Source organism: Rhinolophus hipposideros (genome assembly GCF_964194185.1).
Source record: "Rhinolophus hipposideros genome assembly, chromosome: 10".
NCBI classification, from domain to species: Eukaryota; Metazoa; Chordata; class Mammalia; order Chiroptera; family Rhinolophidae; genus Rhinolophus; species Rhinolophus hipposideros.
Genome location: NC_138056.1, coordinates 16,154,375 through 16,178,798, shown reverse-complemented (window position 1 = coordinate 16,178,798; position 24,424 = coordinate 16,154,375). Strand labels below are relative to the sequence as shown.

At 39.1% G+C, this 24,424-nt stretch overlaps 1 protein-coding gene and 1 pseudogene across 3 annotated transcripts in view; both read left to right on the top strand.

Annotated features, from left to right (window-relative positions):
- The first annotated feature begins 310 nt into the window (after nucleotides 1-310).
- TTC17 (tetratricopeptide repeat domain 17) overlaps nucleotides 311-24,424 on the top strand; it is a 94,089-nt gene continuing 69,975 nt past the window's right edge. Inside the window, exons 1-2 of one of the 2 annotated variants that reach the window (XM_081061895.1) lie at nucleotides 311-483; nucleotides 20,767-20,856. In XM_081061895.1, the coding sequence (XP_080918021.1) occupies nucleotides 325-483; nucleotides 20,767-20,856 (249 nt within the window). In that variant the 5' untranslated portion in view covers nucleotides 311-324. The remainder of the gene's footprint in view (nucleotides 484-20,766; nucleotides 20,857-24,424) is intronic. The other variant, XM_081061896.1, reaches the window with a different exon arrangement.
- LOC308504140 (glutathione S-transferase A3-like) lies at nucleotides 19,328-19,993 on the top strand (annotated as a pseudogene). Its single transcript has one exon. The product of its transcript is annotated as a glutathione S-transferase A3-like (transcript).

Here is a 24,424-nt window from a genome sequence, read left to right as displayed (position 1 = left end):
ACTCTGAGTCCTCTCGCGTAGGGGTCGGCTCCGCCTCGCGCACGAGGTACTGTCATCTCCCTCCGGTTCCCACGCTCCGAGATCGCCTCACACACACACACACAGGAACGATAACAAGAAAGCGGTCTCCGACCCGACACCAGGATGGGCCAGCCGCCGGAGACCACGCTCCCCGGCCGCCCACACCGCGGTCGAGGAAGCCGGTCGTCAGAGGACAGCGTCCCTTCGACTCCTCCTCCTCCTCCAGCGCCGACCTCCCCAAGATGGCGGACGGCGGGGGCCCGCTTCCGCTTCCGGTGTCAGCGGCCGGGCCGGGGGGGCAAGATGGCGGCTGCAGTCGGGGTTCGCGGCCGATGCGAGCTGCCGCCTTGCTCTGGCCCAGGCTGGCTCTTCAGCCTTTCCGCCTTGCTAAGTATGGCGGCTCGAGGGGCCTTCGCCACCACCCACTGGGTCGTCACGGAGGACGGGAAGATCCAGCAGCAGGTAGTGGCCAGGACGTCCCTCTGCGCCCGCGCCCGCCCTCGCCTCAGAGGGATTCCCCGGCCCGACCCCTGCCTGTGGGGCTCCGCGTGGCCCCGCCCCCCCCGACCTTCCCACGGTCCCTGCGCCGCGGCCCGGGTGACCCCGGCGTCGCCCCCTGCCCGCGGTGCCCTGGCCCCTGCCTGGGCCACCTGCGGGGTTTCGGGCTTCCACCCTGGGAGCCGCGCGCCGCGTGGGAGCGTCGCCGGGCGGCGGGGGGTCGGGCCCCGGGGACATCTTCTCGTGCTCGGGCTCTAGCAACCCCACGTTCGTTATTTGTCGCTGCCTCTGGGGCCCCTCGGGCCCGCGCGTCACCAGCTGTCCCCGAGGAAGGAGAAGGCAGGTGGCGGCGCCGCGATGTGCGCGAGTCCCGGGGTGGCGACGGCGGCGGCATCCCAGACCCTGGCCCCCGTAATGCCCCTTCCCGCGGCCTCCGCTCCCACCCGCCGGCCTGCGAGTCCGGCCGCGGTGGTTCTGCGCGTCCCGTTACCCGGGTTAGCGACGGGGGCTCATGAGACACGGCACAGGCGCCTTAGGAAGGAATTACTTAAAGACGCCTGTGGTGGCGTTGCCAGCGTCTCCTCAGCGGTGACGGCCCGCGTTTCCCGGTGCGCTTGGCATTGTCTCTGTACCCAGTCCCCGCGACCCAGCCCCGCGAGGAGGATGTGCGATGCCCCGGGCTCTGGGCGCCTGGACCGAGGTCTCCGACGGGAGCCGGCTTTTCTCGCGTCCCTTGGTGGCGGCTGGTGCCTGCAGAGCCCGGGTGTGTGCGCCAGCGACCGGGAAGCCCAATGGTTTTCTGCACTGGAGAGCAGTCCCGAAAAGTCCCGCCGGCATTTAGAGGGTGAAGTGGGTCTGTAGCCCACGCAGGTTAGCCCACTGATGTCACTCAAATGTCCTCACCATTTTGTGACATTCCTGCGCCTTAGGGTTGTGTGTAACGGACGGTGATAAGAAACGTGAACCTCGCCCTGTGGGAAGGGAGGTGCACGTGTAGCAGTGCCCTGTGATGCCAATTTCACCCCAAGTGCAATGACTTACACCAAATGTTTAAAAATCAGCGTCGGCATTGGTGAGCGGCCGTCGGTATATCTGAGAAAAGACTGACTTTCGGGAGGGGTGGCATTTTCTCTACGCCCAACGTATATGAGAAAACAATTTCCTTTTCGTGGCCACACCAGCTGCGATTTAAACTAGATGTGCTCCCCAAACCCTGGAAAACACTGCAAGTTCATCTCGCAAAAGACTGGCGATGTTATCTGAGTCCTAGTGGCTTCTCCCTTCTTTCGTTTCTTGGTGATGGTTTTCCCCGAGGCCCCCACGAAGGCAGCCGTGGAAGTAAGTTGCTCCTGCTGCAATTTGGGGGAGCCCTTCTCTTACTCACCGGCTCTTCTGCAATATTGTTTTTGGCCACAGCTCGTTCCGCTCTGTGACATTGATGTCTCCTTCCCATTTTGGTCTCCTGCCACTCAGCTGAGAAAGTAGCCCATCTGAAAAGTGAAAGCTGGTAGAAATTGAGTACTTACATGCTGAACAAGGCAGTGGGAAACTAGAATCTGATTTGGTTTTTGTTTTTTAACAAATTCCTCTTCTTTTTCACATTGGATATGTATGTTTTACTGGGCCGACGGGTTGCTGGTAACTTGCCTCAGAAAAGGGAGAAATCAGAAGAATTTTCTGGATCTCTGCCAAGGCACCCCGACAGTAAGTAGTTAGGCTTAAAGTTAGGGAAGCAAGGTTTCTTTATCACGTGCCTTTCTTAAGGATCCTTTTCAGTGAATTTTCCAATGTTTTGCTACGTAACGTTTACTTAAGTTCAGGCAACCAAAAACATTTATACGAGGAGAAATAAAGTTGATGACTACATTGTAACGAGAGGCTAGGCAAGGAAAGTTGGATTTAATCCCAGGAAAATGCAGTACGTATAAATAAAGTAAGAGTTGGTTACCGTGGTCAGTGTCTGAGTTCCACTGTGATAGCTGTGCCTGCCTTACCCATGCTGCCCTTCCAGCAGTAATTTGAATGTAGGCAGAATCCCAATCTGTTTAAACCTGTTTAAATTAGATATGATAGGTCAGAGTTTCCATAGTGAACCTGGAGAAGTACTTATGAATTAAGAATCTGAACTGCCCAATCTGCAGACTTAAATAGGGACATTTTCCCATCCTTATAGTTACAGTTTTAAGTACAGTAAGCAGCTCTTCCCAGGAGAAGAGAGCATTCATCTGGTTTTTCTATTTCTAGCCTTAGCAGATGATAAAGATAGGCACCCACGAGTTACAGACGACAGGCTCGCGAACGTGCGGATATAGGCGACGCTTCCGTCAGAGCCAAGAAGCGGACATTCCCTCCAAGCAGCCTCCTCACAGTCCAGTGGGGGCCGCTTCTGGCAGTACGCCGCAGGTACTGCGGTGAGCACTTGGCGTGGCAGCTCAGGACATTGTTCCTTTCCTCAGTCCCTGCTCCAGCTAGGAAGCCTGTCTTCTGTGTTTTTAGGCTTCGTGCTTACTGAGCTGCCGGTGAACTCCCAGGAGCATTGTCCAGGAAATCCCGGGGCTGGGATGTGAAGAGAGTGCTCCATCGCTAAGTTCATTTGCCACTGCCATCTGGGGATGTGTAAGCAAAGGCCCCTCCTCTCCTCATCCTATCCAGCCCTGTGCTGTTCTCCCAGCTGTGGGCTTTGGCGTACTTCTGAACACCAAGTGTCCCTGTACCTGAAAACCCTCTCACTTTATTGAAGCAGAGGTCCTTAACTTGGCGTCCATGGACTTAAGGAGTAGGCTCCTAAAACCTAGGCACTAAGAGGACCTAAATGTGTATAATCAGGCGAATGTATCTTCTGGTTGACTTCATTGTCAACCAAGAGGAGGCTTCAAGATAAACATTTTTTGTTTCATTTTGGTGTTCTTTTTCCTTAATTACTAGTGTGGCAACATCTGGTTTCAATTTTTATTAAAAGTGTGTAGCAATTCACTTACATTGAAGGTTAAATAAACTTTTGTGAATTCGCCCAAGAACATAGCTACTCTATATCACATCATTTCTGTGGGAAAATTAATGCTTCCTGTTCTGAATTACCAGCTAACAGATGAACTCTTGAACCGTTACCAGTTTGTTAGTTAGTTACAGACTTGCTGAATTGAGAAGTTGTACGTCTAACACTGGGTTTACTGCCTCTGGATATTCTCTTCCGAAGTGGAGATCTAAAAATTTAAATAGAGTACCATCTTTACCAACTCTCCTATAACATTGTAACATTTATTTTCTTGCCTACTGTTTCACTCTCCTCCAATCTTAGCATAGAATTTTAGATTTGGAAAAATTCTTTAAGAATATGTTACAGCTCATAGGAGAGAAAGTCACCCAAAGTCACACAACTAATGAATGGCATTTAGTTGTAACTAATGAATGGCACTAGTAGTGAAGACACTACTAGTACGTGTCTTCTTATAAATGACCCAGGTATTGATTTTGTTTATACCGTAGAGTAGTAATAGGAACTTGGAGATATATAGAGATAAATTATAACTTTAAATACTCTTCCCAATTATTTATTGAACAAGTATGTTTTGACTACTTACTTTTCGCCACCCACTTAGCTTGGATGGATATGCGCTTTTCCATTGGCGACAGTACTTCCAGCTTCATATGACCAAATCTAAACTCATTTTCACCCCTACAATTGTGTCATGCTCTGTTTTCCCAAATTTAATGAAAGACATCACCATTCACCATCCACCCGTTGGCCCACATCAGAAACCTAATTGTCTTCTTTAATTTCTCCCTCTCCCCTGCTCCTTACCAACATCTTTCAATTGTACTTTCTAATTATTATCTTACTTCTCCCCACACCACTACCATTACTCTTGAACTAAAGTAATTCAAGAACTGTAATGAAAATTTGAATTATAAAAGTAATGCATGGCATTATAAAAATAAATATCTAACATGAGAGTATTGAAAGTCATCAAGTGAAGTCCTCTCACCTCTACCCATTCTCACTCCCCAAGGAAAACTACCTTTAACAGTTTGGTACATATTCCAGGATATGGTCCAAATTCTTTAACATGTCATCTGATCTGACCCTTCCTGCTTTCTAAGTCTTATCTCTGCTAATCCTTGAGTACCCCACCCTAACCCCAAAGTATACACACTTAACCATACTTAACTTTTGTCAACATCCCCAAATATTCTCTGTTCTCACTTGCTTCTGGGCCTTCGCACACATTCTTCCCCCGAGATGTCCCAATCTGGCTCAGTAATGCTCTTCACAACTTAAATGTCACTTTCTCAGGGAAGCTTCTGTAACGCCCAGATTTGAATAAGCCGTTCTTTCTATGTGCTTTCAGAGCATCCTGTATTCCTTTGTGAAAGCGTTTACCATACCGTGTCGTGTCTGTTTACTTACGCAAAAGCCCTGCTACCATGTTTCCCTGAAAATAAGACCTATCTGGACAATCAGCATTAATGCGTCTTTTGGAGCAAAAATTAATATAAGACCCAGTCTTATTTTACTATAATATAAGATCAGGTATAATATATAATATAATATAATGTAATATAATTAATATAAGACCGGGTCTTATATTAATTTTTGCTCCAAATGACGCCTTAGAGCTGAGGGTCGACTAGGTCTTATTTTCAGGGAAACACGGTAGATGGCTGCATGCTGCATGAAAATAGTGGCGATAGCCCTCCTCTCTGCGACGCCAGTGTCTCTCCTACTGGTTGATCACATAGGCTGCGATAGTATCTGCTGAATGGATGATATAAGGAAATGTGAGAAGAGGTTCCCGCCTTTTAGGACTTGACCGTTGTCTGCACGAAGCCTTACAATACTGATTATGCGGTAGTCATTGGAGACCAGCCGAAAGGAAGCCTCAGACTTCCAGATCTTTAAAGCTCTCAGGAACCCATCAGTGAATTAGCCCGTAAGCCTTCAGAAACGGCACTGTGCACAGGTGAGAAGAGCCATAATTTCAGCGATTACGCTTGCCCATCTACTGTGATCAGGTTGTGTGTGCACGGCAAGTCATTTGCTTTGATGCCAATGTTATATCTAAAAGGTCAACTTTACTGTTCAGACATCATAAAATATAGAGAAGCAACAAGAGACAAGAAAAAAGTGACAAACAAGAAAAGCAGAAAAAAAAATTGCAAAGGACAGAGGTGAGATGATGAGAAGTGGCAGATGCGCTGTTGAGGAGGGATTAGGACCGGCTGTTGGGTCCAGCAGTTGCTGCAGTGAACAGAAGGCAACCTGACAGTGAGGCAGAAGGGGGCTTGCCGGCCCATCAGGTCAAAAATGAGAACAACTTTGCACTCTGAAATGTAGGGGGCAGGGTGTGAACCGTACCTGTACCTCAGCTATATTCCATGATGGCGAAAGCAAGACGAATTCTGCTGCGGAGTGTCTCTTTTGTAGCCACATACCCCAAAAGAGTCGTTTGTGCTCACAGGTTCTCCTCCCTCTCTTTGTATAGGCCTCTTATTAAACCCACTCTAATCAGTCCTTCATCCCTACAGTTCTTGTCAAGATACCTGGGACGTTCCATATTGCCAAATTCAGTACTTCGTTCTGAGTCATCTTAACTGGTACTTAGCAACCCAGCATTTGTCCTCATACCTTAGTGAGCTAATTTTGTACGTGGCTTCCAGGACATACGCATTCTTCCCCCGAGATGTCCCAATCTGGCTCACTCATGCTCTTTACAACTTAAATGTCACTTTCTCAGGGAAGCTTCTGTAACGCCCAGATTTGAATAAGCTGTTCCTTCTAAATCCCTGGCCATGACTTCTCATTCTCTTGTGCTGAATTCTTGTTCTTGAATCTTAAATACTGGTGTGCCCCTTTTCTTCCCCTCATACATGTGCTCACCATATGATCTTATGCAGTCTCAAGCATAAAATACCATATACTTTCTGAGGACTCCCAAATCATATCTGCAGTCTTTCTCTGAACTCCAGACTTATATATCCAACTGCCTACTCAACATCTTAGGTCCATCCATCTGGACTTAGCTGTCCAATAGACATCACGGATACATCATGTCCTAAACTGAACTCCTGATTTCCCACCCCACCCCACCGCAACTGAATTGCTCAGGTCCAAAATCTTGGTTTCTTCCTTAATTCTTCTTTTTCTCACATCTCATATCCAGTCTACCAGTAATGTCAACTTTACATCCAAAATATATCCAGGATCAAGCTGTGTCTTTCCACCTCTATTTCTGCAATCCTAGTCCAGACTCTTTTCATCTCTCTGCTGAACCTGAGCTCTAGCCTCCGAACTGCTCTCCTTGCTTTTTGCCCCGTGGAGTCTATTCTCCCCAGGGCAGCTTAAGTGATCTTTTAAAAACCGTGAGTCTGGTCATGTCACTCCCTCAGGGGTTGTGGGGGAATGGAAGCAAGGAGCATCGACAACCTTCAGTGGTTTCCCATCACACTTAATAAAACTTAAGAGATTTCACCAGGGCCTGTATGGCCCTTCAAGACCTGGGACCTGGCCCGTGGCCACGTATCTGCCCCAGATACCACTTTCCTTCTTGTATGCTGTGCTTCAGCCACACTAGTCTTTGGGATGTTTTTCAAAGCACCAAGTTCGCTTGTTCTCGCTCCTTCCTCTCTGCCTGAAACAGGCTGCTGCAGATATCATGGCTCTTCCCCTCTCTTCTTTCATGTCACCTCTTTTCTAAAAACAGCACCTAAAACAGCATCTCCTTCCATCACTCTATCTTCTTGCTCTGCTTCATTTTTCTTCACAGCATTTATTATTGACACTACATTGTAATGTAGATTTCATTGCCTGTCTACAAGAAAGTAACCTCTATGAAGGCTACAGCTTTGTTTTGGTAACCCCAAGGCCTAAAACAGTGCCTGACATATGGTGCACACTCAGGAAATACTGAGTCAGTGAGAGGAAGAGAGAGGATGTGCATAACTGTGTACGTAATGACTTACACTTGTAATGGCTCTCATATGTCATATCAGCGTACTGAAGGGCCGCCGTCATTGTATAGTCTGGAGGAGGGACAGTGAGTCCCCTTCCTCCATTCCCTCTGTCGTGAATAAAAGGTCTAGGCAACCTGGGACTCCTCTAAGAACACAGTGTTTCTGAACCAGAGTTGCAAAATGATGCCGCAGATAATCTGCATTCCTGGTGCCTGTTTGAACATATGCCTCTCCAACATCCCTTTTGTGATATGCTCAAAGAACTCACATCTGAGATTGTGGCATTATTAAATTAATTGAATAATACATACATTTCGGTAAGTCACTTACTATTAAGAAATTTCTTTATTATAAACATGTGCAAAAGCATTTATTATAAATCTATAAGGTCATGACAATTTTATATAAGCTAAGTATATATTTGCTTTCAAGACACACCGTTAGGAGTTGACACTGGACATCACGTTGTGCCTCCCGTATTTGTTTAGTTAATAGTAACTACTTCATGCTAACTTGCAAAGAACTCATTATGCTTTTATTATTATTATTATTATTATTATTAACATCTTCAGATCTTCACTTTCTCTCTGTGGCACTCAGTTATTTTTTAATAATTAAAATCAGGTGACTGGCAAGAGGAAACCACCTCACTCCCCACCCCAAACCCCAATGGTCAATCTTTTCCACCTTGGTGGAGAGTAGCTTGGTGGGGAGTTGAGATGGGTAATTTATCTTTAGTAAAACTCAAGGGAATAGTACCTGCTAAAAGTGCCCAAAAGGAGTCAGGGATGTTTTTGCTTGAGCAAGTATTTGATGAGTGCTTTTTGTTGCCTCTTGTTACATTTGGCAGACTCAGCTCAACTCATTCAACACATATTTGAATGATTTCTTGGTTAGGTACTTGGAATTCAGCAGTGAGGGAGATAGTCCCTGTCTTCATAGAGTTTGCATTTGATACGGTCATACATGGAAGTGACTCTAATTTAGGATGTAACTTTTATTGTAATAAAAACAATTCAGTGTCTATATTTCACTGAACATTTTACCAAGTGTTTTCATATTATCTAACTTGATCCTCATACAAAACCAGTGGAATGTGGGTGTTGATCTCAGCACTGAGTAAAGAAATGTAGGCTGGGTGTGATTCAATTCTTTGTCAAGGCCATGCAGGTAGGAAGTGGCAGAAGATGAACTTAAGCTCAGTTTTGATTCTAAACTCTTCTGTTTTCTGCAGTGCTAAACACTGTTACCAACAAGAACAAAAATTCTGTAGTTCTATTTGTAAAACAAATATCAAAAGTTTTTTAAATTTTTTTCTATTTTATAATTGAACTTAATTATAAAATATATGATCATTATTCAAAAGTGTTTTTTTTTAAGTTTCCTAGTATCTTATAAAATGAAAAGTAAAAGTTTCATAAGTACTCACAATCCTTCTTCCTGGAAGCAATCACAGAATTATTTGTGTATTCTTCCAGAAAGTTCCTATGCATTTGCAAACGCATGTATAGATTTGTTTTAAACACACAGCTGGAAATATTTTGCCTCACAACTAACTTATTCACTTAATAAGACTTAAACATCTGTCCACGTCAAAAATAAAAAGCTATCCCCTTCTACCCTAAGACTGCATAATATTCAGTTCTATGGATATTCTGTAATTTATTTACCCAGTTCCCTAATGAGGGACATTTAGATAGTGTGCAGGTTTTTATTATTATAAGCAATGTTGCAGTGGTGTTCGTACATATATCTCTGAATGCTTCATGAGTATGTTGAGTGTATCCATCTGTAAGATGAATTCTTTGAAATGTAATTTCCTGGTTCTAAGGATACATTATATTTAATTTTCTTAGATATTTCCAAATTGTCCTCCTAAGGGACTGCATCCAGAGTGTTTGAAAATGCTCAGCAGTATTTGGAATATGTAAAACCTTTGTTCATAATCCAATTCTAGTGAAAAACCAGTTATTCTATCTACCGCCCTTCATTAAATTGTGTTGTGGCCATGAATAGAAGTATGAACAAAAGGGAACCTTCAGTTCGGTTTTGTCTTCATAGAAAAATTAAACCTTTGTCGCTAATGCTTATTTCACACTTGTTGGGATTGCAATAAAAGAAATTAGTCAAACCAATTTCCTTTTTTTCTCACAGTTGATACTACTAATGTTTTGATGAGTAATCAAGTTGAGCTTTATACAGTTCTCTCTTTTAGAGCAGCAATTTCCAGCATGAATACCAAATAATTTCCTGGCTGTTGAGTTTGCCATTACCTGAGTAATGATATCAAGTTAACTAAGGTTCACTTTCTGGCACTGATTTTAATGTCCCACTTCCAATATTTGATTAACATATCTGACTTAGCTTGGGCTGCCATAACAAAATACCATGAACTGGGCAGCTTACGCAACAGAAGTGTATTTCCTCACAGTTCTGAGGCTGGAAGTCCAAGATCAGTGTCAGCACAGCCAGGTTCTGATGAGGCTCTCTTTTCTGGCTGCAGACAGCTGCATTCTTGCTGTGCCCTCACATGGCAGAGAGAAAGAAAGTAAGCTCTCTGGTGTTTCCTCTTAGGAGGTCATGAAGCCCATCATGAGGGTCCCCACTTCATTACCTCATCTAAACCAAATTATCTCCCATAGACCTATTCTCTAATTACCATGACATTGGGGGTTAGGGCTTCAACATGTATTTTGGGAAGACACAGTTCAGTCCTCAGCACCCGTCTAACTAAGAATTCTCAGGCTCTCACCTGTTTTATTAATCACCATTATTTCTGTTGCTTCATACATGCTTGATTGCTATTAAAAATCTCCACAAATTGAGTGGCTTAAAACAACACAGATTTATTATCTTACTGTTCTATAGATTAGAAGTCCAACCCATATTTCACTGGGCTAAAGTCAAGGAGACAGCAGCACTACATATCTTTCTGGCAGTTCTAGGGGAGAATCCATTTCCTTTCCCTTTCCAGTTTCTGGAGGCCACTCACATTCCTTGCCTCGTGGCCCCTCTTTTTTTCACCTTCAAAGCCAGTAACATTGCGTCTCTCTGACCGTTTTTCCTTAGTCACGTCTCTCTCTTTGACCTCTCCATTCCACTTTTGTCGTGATTGAGCTGACTGCTTTTATTTTTTGTATAAAAAAAGTTTTAATTTTTTAATCATAGTTGACATAGCTATTCCACTTTTAAGAACCCCGTGATTACATTGGGCTCAGCTGGATAATTCAGGTTATAGTCTCTATCTTAATTAAGGTAATTTGAATAACAACCCTAACTTCATCAGTTACCTTAATTCCCCTTTGCCATGTAACTTAACATATTCAAAGGTTCTGGGGATTGGGACGTGGATATCTTTATTATACCCTCATTCTGTGTTCAATAAATATCTGTTGCTGGAATGAGAGTCACTTCTGAGTTACATACAGCTCTAACTATGCAGGTACATAGTTTCTGTATATTTTTACCAAAAAAAATGTTATAAGTATTCATATGCTACATATCCATGACTCTTGTGTCCTGATCCAGTGTTTCATTCTTTCCTTGTAAAATTGTAAATTGTCCACTTTATTATCTTATTTGTGTAGCTCTTGGTTACATGATTCAGAAAATGTAGACTAATAGCACTTTTATAAGAAGTTGTTCGTGTTGAAAATGAAAAATTAACTTGCTTATCAATTAGAAAAATGGTGATTGTTCAATATGAATGTTCTCATGAAATTGGCTGCAATGCTGTACACGTTTAAATCTAGATTATAGCTATAGAATACACTTCAAATACCTAGATTATTTTAGGCATTTTAGACATGACTTTAGGCATTCACAATTGCATCTCTCAGGAACTGTGAAAATAAGAAGGTAAAATCTAATTGAAGGTAAAATTTTCAAAAATAGGGATATAAGGCCATAAAAATTCATGTGATAGTCAGGACTTTTTGTTTATTTAAAGTTTATTTTTAGTTTTGATAACTTGATATCTTACAAAATTGAGACTGGTTCTTAATTCCTGACAGTTCACATTAATCGTGTTTTGTTGATCTTATACAATTAAATGTTTCAAGTAAAAGATCTGTTTAATAGTAAAGTTGCTTATTAAATTTATTTTATTTATTTTTCTTATTGGTTTCAGATGTATAAAACTAATAGTTGGACATTTACACACCTCACAAAGTGACAACCCTCCCACCCCCAATCTACCCCCAATCTACCACCCCTCCAACATCGCACATAGCTGCCACACTTCCACTGACGCCATTCTCTGCGCTGCAGTCCACATCCCGTGAATATATATGTATGTATATATATATAAAATATATATGTATACATATTATATATGTGTGTGTATATATATCTATATATAGATATATAGATATATTAAACCACAGTCAACACCCATCACTATTGAGCTTCAGCTTCAGGTGTACACTGCAGTGGTCAGGCACCTACACCGTCCATGAAGTGGTCTCCCCAATAAGACAAGTGTCCATCGGATACCCTACAAAATCTTTACAACATTACTGATTATACTCCCCAAACTGTCTTTCGTATCCCCGTGGCAATTTTGTGGTTACCGACTGTGCCTTCTAATCCCCTCCCCCTCCCCCCATCCCCACTCCCCTCCCGTCGAGCAACCCTCAATGTTTTCTTGGTATCTCTGAGATGTTTCTGATTAGCCTGTTCACTTTGATAATTATACCCAGGAGCCCCTGTAAGTCCTTCTGAAGGGTTGAGGCTGAACTGGTATTTTGTAAACTTGTACTTCACTAGACCTGGAAGAAAGTGCAAATCCATGATGATTAGCCTTCAATCCTGAAAAGAGAGTTGCATGCAAAGTGGGGCAACAGATTTTTCTGCCTCAGATTTTTCTGCCTATCCCTCTAAAACTCATCTTGCTTGCCTCTATATTAGCGCGACGGGGGTCACTTTTAAAAATGAGTCTTTCTTAGGCAATCATTTGAAAATGGCAGTGAACTAGATTTGAGATAAGGGTAAAAATCTGAGGGGAGGGTAAGGAACAAGAAAATATAATAGATGTTGCCTTTTTGAGGTGCTTTGCCTGGCCCCACATCTGTGAGAGGAACTTTTCTCTATGAATAGATAAGGAAAAGCTACAAAATTTTTCCTCAGACCTGAGTTTGTACTTGTCATTACAGTTTGTTTTTTAATGTATCATAATGCTCTAATGTTTCATTTTAACGAGCTGACCCATAGATAACATTTAAGAAATACTTTATATATTTAAGTAATATGTGTTCACTGTGGAAAAAGTCAGAAAACCCAAGAAGAGACTAACAGCTAGAGTCCCACCAATTAGAAACCACCATTCATAAAATATGATGTATCAACTGTCAGATGGATTTAAAGAGAAGCAGTAAGAAAGATTCTTTATCAGTACACAAGAAAAGAACTACATGTGGCCAACAAAGATATTACAATGTATTTACCCTTATTCCTGCTTCTCAGAGTGGGTAGCAACTCAGTGACTGTTGTTAGGAATTTAAGTTGATTCAGCTATTCTGGAGAAAAACTAGCAAAAAATATAAATTTCAAGTGCAGTCCCTTTACTTCTCAATTCTCTTTCTGGGAAGGAAATAATTAGACACCTATCCAAAAAATTTAAGTGTAAAGATATTAATAACAATATTGTCAAAAAGAGAATAACTAAAAACCCAAATTTTAGTTAGTAGGAACATGGGTAAATAACTTGAATGTAATATTAGCCACTAAATACCCTGTTTCCCTAAAAATAAGACCTAGCCAGACAATCAGCTCTAATGCGTCTTTTGGAGCAAAAATTAATGTAAGACCCAGGATTATATTATATTGTTTTATATTATATTATACCATGTCTTATAGTAAAATAAGACCGTACATTATATCATATTATATTATATTATATTATATTATATTATATTATATTATACCGTGTCTTATAGTAAAATAAGACCCAGTATTATATTATATTATATTATATTATATTATATTATATTATATTATATTATACCGTGTCTTATAGTAAAATAAGACCCAGTATTATATTATATTATATTATATTATATTATATTATATTATATCATTATACCTGGTCTTATAGTAAAATAAGACTGGGTCTTACATTAATTTTTGCTCCAAAAGACACATTAGAGCTGATTATCCGGCTAGGTCTTATTTTCGGGGAAACATAGTATGATGAACTAGATCTATATTAATTGGCAGAGAAATCTGATGAAATGTAGAGAAGAGGGAAGAAGGGAAGGATATAGTATAGTAAATATATTATGATTCCATTTTTATAAAAATGTCTACATTGCTATATGTGTATATATGCATAAAAGTTATCCTGACATGAGATATATAGATACAGATACCTATATCTGTATCTGTCTATAAAACAGCAGATATCTCTGAAGGTGAGATATCAAGTAATTTTAATTTTCTTGTTCATGTTGTCTATAATGCCTTTGTTTTTTCAGTAACATACACTTAGCTTACAATCAGAAAAAAAGTTTTTTAACGTTGAACGTTGTTAGAATGAAGTGACATAAGAACAGAGAGGGCTAACTTTGCCTGTGACACAGTGAGCAAGTTCTCAGAAATAAATAGCCACTAATTGGAGCCTTGGTTTAATAGGACAGACTGACAGTGTACAAGAAGCTGTTAACTGCAGCTTTGGAAATTGTCTCTGCCTAGAACAAGTACAAATTTATATGGGCAAATTGAAAAAATGATAATTTCATTCATTTGAATATCAGATTTCTTCAGTGGTGTAGATTAGTCTGGTAAAAATGTGCTACTTTTATGACAGTCTTTTACAGAGATAGAATTTGAAAATATAAGGAACTTTAGAAGTCAGTAGTTTGTGTCCTCTGAGTTTATAGTTGAGGAAATGGAAGCTCAGGCAGGGAAGGTTGGGCAGCCAGTCATAGACCTGTCAAGGACTCATTTTTCTCCAAATTCCTGGTGGTTTGGCCCCTTTGCCTCCTCTTCAGATAGTCATCAGTTGAGTGATAATGCCATAGGAAACGGATATGGAGCCTCCAACAGATGTGACATCAGAGCTTCATCAAACAATCAATGGTGCATTAAGTGCCTAACATGTACCTGAAAGCATACCGTGTTTCCCCGAAAAATAAGACCTAGCTGGACAATCAGCTCTAATGCACCTTTTGGAGCAAAAATTAATATAAGACCTGGTCTTATTTTAATATAATATAGGATCGGGTCTTATATAAGACCGGGCATAATATAATAGAATAGAATACTGGATCATATATATGTATATGGTCATATATATGGTCATATATATATGTGTATATATATAATATAAGACTGGGTATAATATAATATAATACCAGGTCTTATATAAATATATAATATAATATAATATAATATAATATAATATAATATAACATAATACTGGATCTTATATTAATTTTTGCTCCAAAAGACGCATTAGAGCTGATGGTACGTCTAGGCCTTATTTTTCGGGGAAACACGGTATTAAGTACTGAGGTTTAAAATTGCAATAAAAAACATTTTTGTGGCGAGACAGACATACAATAATTACACAGTGTAATAAATGCTATTAAGGAAGTGTGTATAAAGTACTAAGGGAGCTCAAGAAAAGGATGGCCTCACAAAAGAAATGCCATTTGAGCCAAGTCATTTGGCCTTTCCCAAAAGTGTAGGATAGAAATGTATTCAAGTAGAGGAATTAGCATGTGGCTCTTAAAAGAGCCACAAGGATAAGAAGATACCCTAGGAAGAGGACCCTAAGAAATGGCATCAAAAATTTTTTGTATTGAAAACTTTCTTTGTAATATTTGGACAAATTCTAAGTGCTACAGGTGTAGTTTGATCTAGGGCTCAAACACTGTAACTAAAATAGGTTTTTCTGTCTTCATTTCTCTGCTTTTTTAACCCCATTCTCAGGCCCCCTGTGAATACGAATTGGACAGTTCCCCCAAAGCTCACTTATAGTCATTTTAGTACCACCTGACCCCCTAGTTAATGTCCTGTCTCAGAAATAACCACCATGACCAAGGGAAAGGAATTACTCACTGACCAGGGCTTCCCCTGGGGAGAAGGATGTGTCCAGCCAATCGACGCAGGTGCTTTGGCCACAAGAAGGGGATTGCAGCTCCTGGATAACGAAACTAAATACTCGCTAAGTGGGGTTATTTAAAGTCCAGGTGAGATCTTGGTTGCTCTGAAGATTTTTATTTAAGTTTTCTGTCATGTTGTCTCAATATTTAAATCTAAAATTCTGAATAAAAGATTTAAAATATTCCATCTCTGGTTTCTAACTGAAGGGGAAATTTTTTTGAGATTTCACTCATCAGTTTCCATCTGCTGTTGGGAAATGAGAGAGTTCCCTGATTAACGTTGCTTTTGTGTACTCATTTAAATACCATTTTAAAACATGGTAAAAATGTGCATCATATGTGAAGAATAAGTTGCGTATAAGGGTTAGAACTAACCTCACAATAGAAATGTTCAATTTTTTTTCATAAAGGGCCGATGGAAAGTGATTGACTCAAACTTGCTTTTGTAGAACTCAAATATGTTTATACCCTTAGATTGGTTATTTTAAGTTTAAAATATTCACCCTTTATCTAATTTGGCAGTGAAATAATTACCCTCATCTAGTGATATTTCCATCCATTACCATGTGAATTTACTGAACTCACAGAAATAGGGATCCAGATTAGAGATGTAGATATTAACAGTATCTTGGTTAGAAACAACAGCAAATGAAATATCTGAAAATAAACTTAAAATGAGTAAGATATTTACTGCTATTATATGTAATTGGATACATGTACTTCCGTAATGTATTCAAAGGAAAATAAATTTGAATTGCCTTACATGATTTGTCATTTTCTTTGTTAAAATAAATTGCTACAATAACAGTAAAACTTTGTTTACCTAGAACTCTTACAGAATGAATCATTTTGGATCGTAGAATTCCATAGAGCTAATTTCCAAATACTTAGTTTTTCCCTGTAGTTTAAATTTTGCTCTAAAATATATTTCATACTTCCTCACCTTCTAAAGTAGAAGAAACTGAAAATAATTCCACTTTTTCTTTATGATTTGGGTCATTACAAGCATCATTTACTGTGCTGTGCAGTAGTGGAAGTTTGTGTGGTTGTGTGTGCCCTGTGAAAAATCCATAAAGTGATATGAGGCCTCGTGTATGCATTATGGCCTTTTTAACCTCTTTCTAGTTTCTGTCACTCTTTGCATTGGGGCATATAGCAGCCTCTTCTAAACGCTAACAATTTTGAAGGCATGTTAAAATTCCTTTTGTACATAAAATAGGAGTACATAGGCTCCAAATGTTGACTCATAGTAGGCCTGGTTCAGAGTCCTAATGAACCTTTACTGGTTGAATGGATGTTGTAGTGTTTACAGAGTTGTCAAACATACCTTCTTTGTAATCTTTTAAGGAAGAGAGGTATTTGAAAGGAGATATGTTCAAGCTAAGTGGCATTTGCCAAGGATAATTATCATAAAGTCTTAAAATTTAAGAACGTGAAGGTACCTCAGTAAAAATATATGTCAGGCTATAAATCATCTGCAGCCAACCCTTACCTGGTGAATATCCGTGCCATTTGCTGCCGTGTAAAAAGAGAAGCACAGCAGTCAGTGGACTCCTTTTCTTCTGCTAATTAACTTTATACCTCCTCTAGCTGCTCTATGTTTGTTGTACTGAAAGCTTCAGGAAATGAAAAGTATTTCCTTATATTTGAATGCTGACCAAACCCATGCTATTCAAACATGGTAAAGCCCTGGTTATCTAGTATCTTCTTAATGTAAAACTAAGATTATACTTTAAATATTTCTTTAATGTAAACCTTCATTTGTCTCATTCTTTCATGCCTCTTGCAGTTCTCCAAATATCAGGTAATCAGACTGGTTAGGTATTTTGGAATGGGAATGTCATACTCCTACATTCATTCCCCTTCCCCCAATTTTTCTTGAGAAACACCTCACTTAAAAATACTTATATAGAGTCATAGCTACCTCTTGAGGTCTGGACAAAGTTGCAAAGTAACTGGATTTTCTTTAGCTTCCTTATGTAAAGGTCTTCTGTACTTTGGCTACTGGCAGTAGCTTTTACCTTTTCTCCTGTAAAAATTTGGTTGCTGTATCACAAATAATATCACATTGTTATAAAAAACATTGATAGGCTTTCAATTTAAATTGGTCCATATTCAATCCATTATAGTAGCTTTCTCTATCCTTATATGACTCTTGGGAATATGTTAAACTACTGTGAAAAGAGAAGCAAAATTTTCCACCTCTTGTTGAGATACACCTAGCATTTTGCTTATAGGCTTTTGCTAGGTTTGATTGTTTAATAGAGAAGAGTTACAGCTCAGGTGGCCAAGTATAGGCCTTGCTCTTATATTTTTAGTGCCTCTTAAATTCAGAGTCCAGTTTTAATGTAAATTCCAGTATAGTGGAAAAGCCAGGGAGCAGTGAAGTGATCTCGTGTTAAAAGGGAGACCATGAGAGATGATAATTATGTAACTGCATAATAATAATTGTGTAGTTCAGATAATTGCAATGATGTAGGAATGGAAGTTGCTCAGGGCCAGCCTCTCTTTCCTCTGGCATCTCTGAGATGGTAGAATGAGGAGAGGCAGATGAGTTTTATCTGTAGTCACCCAACATTGTCCAGTTGTCATAGTGCATATTACTAAAGCAACCACCCATCTTTATTTCCTGTTGTTCTTATTCCCTGTTTTTGAAATAATGTTCTTTTAAAGCCTCTCATATTCACCAAGGTCTACGCAATTCTATCTTCTGCATTTAAAAAGCTAGCTCTAAAATCAGTCAGTTGAGCTAATGCCAATTTCTTAGAGGTTACAAAGAAATAGTTCGTTCTCACAGTCGAACTTCTTGAAGAGCTGGTACTGTGTTTACCCGAAAATAAGACCTGGCCAGACAATCAGCTCTAATGTGTAATATTATATAAAACCTAGTCTTATTTTACTATAATATAATATAATGTAATACACTATAATACTATATTATACTATACTATATTATACTATACTATATTATATACTATACTATATACTAATAATATACTATACTATAATAATATAGTATAATATAATATGTAATATCGGGTCCAGCTGATGGCCCAGCTAGGTCTTTTTTTCGGAGAAACGCGGTATATAATTTGACAATCTAATACTGTGAGGTAGCAGGAACTTCATCTCATCTCTTAGGTACCAAGGCCATTGTCTTAGATTTTTTTCTGAAATTCAAAAGCCGTGTGTTTGTATTGTTTTCTCCTTATAAATGTGTACATTACAAACAATTAAAAAATAATACAAGTGTACAAAGTAAAAGTGTGAATGTACCTCTCCTCTTTATCCCACTTCCCAAAAGATACCACTTTAAACCAACCAAAATAGTTTTGTGCATGATACAGACATGTATATATCTATAAAAATATATACATATAATTTCTTTTTTAAAATCATAGTATACTTACTATCCTTGTTTTAGTTATCTATACATTGTGAACACCTTTCTATGACCATAGATCTAATTTTCTGTATCCCCTTCTACTGGATAATGGATTTCCCTATTTCCTTATCAATGGACTTAGGTTATTTTGCTTTTCTTTTTTTCCAGCTGAAAGTGTTATAGTAAACACCCTTGTATGTATCTGCGTACTTATTTAAGAATGTCTATAGGGATTTGGACCCCACCCCTTTCAGAGGGAGAGGGTTGTCACAATAGTAAAGCCTCTATGCAAACATCAGAATGTGACGTGGAGGAGCTGAGCAGAGAGACAGCCTGGGCTTTAAATAGAGAAACCAGGGGCTGTATCATGGTGGGGAAGCCCAAGTTTCACTACTTCAATGGACGAGGCAGAGTGGAGTCTCTCGAGTGGCTCTTGGCCGCAGCTGGAGTAGAGTTTGAAGAGAAATTTACAGAAACTCCAGAAGACTTGGGAAAGTTAAAAAACGATGGCAGTTTGATGTTCCAGCAAGCGCCAATGGTCAAAATTGATGGGATGAGGCTGGTACAGATCAGAGCCATTCTCAACGACATTGCCACCAAATACAACCTCTGTGGGAGAGAACTGTGGTTGACATGTATGCAGGAGGTATGACAGAGTTGAATGAAATGATTCTGCTTTTTCAGGATGCCCACCTAGTCAAAAAGATGGCAGGATCACCCTGATCAAAGAACAGCAAATGTTTATTTCCCTGCCTTTGGAAAAGTGTTGAAGAGCCACGGACGAGACTACCTGGTTGGCAGTAGACTGAGCAGGGCTGACATTCACCTGGTTGAACTTCTCTGCTATGTCGAAGAGCATGACCCCAGTCTTCTGGTCAACTTCCCTCTGCTGAAGGCCCTGAAAACCGTAATCAACAACCTGCCTACTATGAAGAAGTTTCTACAGTGTGGCAGAAAATTTTTGAGTTTAAATAAAGCAGGCATGGACACCCAGCATATGCAAGACCAATATTCTGAAGTTTTCCACCAGTGAAGTTCCCTACCTAAATTTAGACCTTGACTCTTGTGAGACTAAGAAGCTTTTCCAAAGTAATTAAATAATCATCTCCTGTGAGCAGGGGCAAAAAAAGAATATCTATGGGATAGTTTACAAGAGTGTATATTGCCAGATCAAAGGGCATACACTTTTAACATTTAATGTTGTCAAATGACCCTCCAAACAATAAAAATAAATTTATAAGCATGCTACCAGCATATGAGGGTTCATTTTTGCTGCATCTTTAACATGGTCGCTTACTTATAATCCAGAGAACATGAGTTATAAATAATCTGAAAATTATTTATATTATCTTTCATTTATGGCTTCCATAAATAGCTTTCAGAAATAGCTCCTTTTAGTATTTTCCTTTTATTCCTTCCAAACCTGTTCAGCTATGGAATGTGCTATCAAGACAAGACAATCCCTTTTTATTATTACAGGTGTGAAGTATCTTTTAAGGAATTTATCATTCATTGCCAAACATTTCTCTTCTTGAATATTTCTTATATGACCAGTCAAGTTAGAATAGTCACATCAAAACCTTGCTCTTTCAAGGTGGAGTTCAAGGGACAGCTATTGAACCTGTCGTTCTCTTTGCTGAAATTTATATATGATCATTTTTGAAATACCCCTTGAGTTTTACTGAGCACCTAACACTGATTATAATGGTGATTGAACAATAGTTCAATGCATATTAAAGGAAACTTTGTTAATCCAAACAAATGTTAATGAAATCTAAGCTTTATTTATTGCTTTCTTGCTTGCAGGTGGATTCACCAATGAACTTGAAGCACCCCCATGACTTAGTCATATTAATGAGACAAGAAACAACAGTTAACTACCTCAAAGAATTAGAGGTGAGGCACCTGGGCACACAATATGCAGCTGAAACTTGTATTTCACAGAAACTGTTGTATTAAAAAAAAAATTAAACATTATTTCTTAAGCCGAATTCTTTGACTTTTACAAGAATTTACTGCTTTTAAATCATGTTTTTAAAAATAACATCTAATTAGAGTAGCCTTTGAGCAATAGTAAGAGAATCAGACTACCCTAGCCTGGGCTTTATGCCTGATTCTTGACTCACTGTATCCTCGAACAGAGTTTCCATGCAGAAGTTTTTCCATTAAGTATGAAGAGGAATAACCTCTGGGAAGATTTTTGGAAGGAGAGTTTGGGTAAAATATGAAAGGAAGAATGGTTTTAACACCCTATAAAAATACAACTTTTGTTAATTCCCAAGCAGTAAAAACTAAGGTCTTGCCATTGTGTTCTTATGATTGAGGTGAAAAGCGTTAATCACTTTGCACCTCGAAAACTTGAAATGTATTAGTGCTAATGAAATCTGACCTTTTTGTTTCTGTCATTTATTTCCATAAACTGATTTTGCTTGATAACAAACAATATTAGTTTTTTGAAAAACTAATTTTTTTTCTCATTAAATCTGCTTAAAAGTTACAGAGTAAATTGAATCCAAATTTTAAGGGAACTATAAATTGTGAAAAAAGTGGGACCAATTTGCAAAATCAAATTTAGAAAATTATTGGGAATAATAAGAATGGTAAGAGTCGGATTCGAGTCTTGAGAGGTAGAAGCAATCATAACAATCATCCTCATTTTAAAGGCGAGGAAACAGACCCAAAGAGAGTGAATTGCCTGATTTCACATACCAGTAGCAAGTTGTAGCAGAACCAGAGGCAACCACCTGTTAAACCAGGTAGCCATTCATTTTCTAGTTATGTAAAAATCCCGAAATTCACTTGTATCAATTCAAACTAGTACATCTATCAATGGAAATATTTATCATTATATACATTAGTAATTCCTGTGAATTAAGAAGGAGGAGCTTTTAGAACATATTAACCAGCTCTGCATAGGTAGTATTACTTTTACCGTATTTATAAATCTCATCATTTTTTAAATAGTCTCTCACCTGTTCCTACTAGTTTCATCACTTACATATTTGGATTGTTGATTTTTTTGATACTAGAAATAAGACAATAAGTGTATAGATAGATAGATAGATAGATAGATATAGATGGCTTCATTCTTGGAAACTTGATCTGTTTTTATTTAAGCACAGTGTTCAAAAGATGCAGTGGTGCAGAAAATAGTTTTTATTTTCAGATGCATAGGCATGTTGTGTATGTTTAATGCTATCCGTTTTTTAGGGGGCAGTGTGGTATAAAGAGAAGGAGACTTAAATTAAAGTATATATAGGGGGGAAAAGCCATTCACCAAGTCAGTGAAAATGCAAATAAAAAAAGTTAAGTCCTTCAATTTTTGGTTAAGATAGTGTAATGACTGTATACTTAGTACGCCCCTTCTGCTTCATATACACATTAATGACAGGTAACATGCAAAATCAAAATCAAATGGAGCCAGGCCTAAAAGCAACATAAACATCCCCATGGACCAGAAATGGACCGGAAACACTAAGTTGAGAAAGTGCCTGAAGCTACAAACCTGCTGACCGTGAAGGCCAGACCAGGCTGTGTCTGCTGGTTCAGCTCTGTGGAGTAAAGGGGACTGATAATACTCATGCAAGACAAAATAAAGGAAGAGAACTAGGCTTACTGCTTGAAGCCTGGGATGGAGCCATTCTGCTCATGAAAAAAATCTGGGTGAGGGGGTGAGGGTGGAGGCAGGGGAGGAGCCGATAAGACAAAACAAAACCTGATGACCTAAAAAGGAACTGAGCCATTCAGTGGTTCAATAATTGCATCTTCAACTTCCTGAATACCATTTCAGGGCAGAATATTACCTTGGGGTAGAAACCCCAAACCAAAATTTTAAGATCTGTTTCTAGACTGCAGAACCAGATAGCACCTGGAAGCAACCACAAAACTGCTAGACACAGGAAATTGTCATGGAGTGGTTGGGAAGAGAGAGACAGACTAAGATGGAGAGGGATGATGGATGGATGACTCCAGGGTTTTTGATCCAAGAGATTGAAAGGATGGTGTTGACATTAGCTGAGATAGAGAAGATTAACGGAGGTGTAGGATTGGGGAACTTATGGAAATCAATGATAGTTTGTTTGGCTTTGGTATGTTGAGTTTGACATACCTATTAGACATCTAAGTGGACATTGAGTAGGGGGTTGGTTCTTCAAGTGTGGACTCGGGTAAAGGTCTGGCTGGTAAATTTGTCAATCATTGATATACAGACTTAAAGCCATGAGACTAGATAATACAACTTATTTACAAAATAGTGACAGCTGGATAGACTTCCTAGATATCAGAAGACAATGGAGGAATAACCAAAAGTACTAGGAAAATCAGTCAAACTAGAATTTTATATTTTTTTAAACCATTTAAGAGTGAGGGCAAAGCAAAGATGTTTTCTGACGTACAAAGAGTTTACTAAACACAGACTCTCACTTAAAAGATTAAATTAAACATGTACATTTGCAAGAAGAAAAGTAAACCCAGTCAATGCTGCATAGAATGTATAATGGTGTGTAAAAACATTGATGAAAAAGTTACTAAAGTTATTTAACTATTTTTTGTGTTTTAAAAGGTAAAACTAGATAAAATTAACTATATGGGGTTGGGTTGAGGCATGATCAGTGATTAAACTGATTGTGTTAGACTCTTGTGTTCAGGTGAAAGTAAAAGTAACTGAATTAATTAAAATCCTGTTGAAATATTTACGGGCAAACATTAAAAATTTAGGGATATTGCCACATTTTAAGTATTCTTGCCAAAAGAAATATGAATCCATTCAAACCACAGTATAATTTGTTTTTCAATATAATTGGTTTCCTTTGTCATTTTAATATTTAATTTTTGTTTTACAAGATTATCCTTAAAAAGAGTCCGTAGGCGTCATTAGATTGCCAAAGAAGTCCATGACACAAAAAGTTAAGAACTTGTGGATCCTGCTGTCAATATTCAGGAAATACGGAGGATACAGGAACACATTAAACGAACCGAGGAGATACAATTAACAAAATCTCAATTTCTTTAACAAATAAAAGGGTGTTTTTTTAAAAAAAAAAAAGGAACTAGAGAAATAGCCAGTAGATTAAAAAATAGTTAGAGACAAATTAACCAAGTGTGTGCTGACCTCACCAGATTTTGATCCAAACAAACTGTATTTTAAAAAAAGGGAAAAAACAATTGGGAATTTGAGCACAGACTAGATATTTAATATTGAGGAATTAATATTTTTTAGATGTAATAATGGTGTTGTATTTTTTTAAAAAGAGTACCTTCAGAAACATACTGAAATATTTGCTATGAAAATTTTAACCAAATGTGCAGTAAGGACAAGCACTAAAATAACAGAAATGCAATCTATAGTTTACAAACCTACCAATTAAGAGAAGGTACAGGAGGAGGGGAGGGAATGTAAGAAGTGTTATCACACACATGACAGGCAAGAAAAGGGAAAAAGGTAGCAAAGCAAAAGAATAATAAT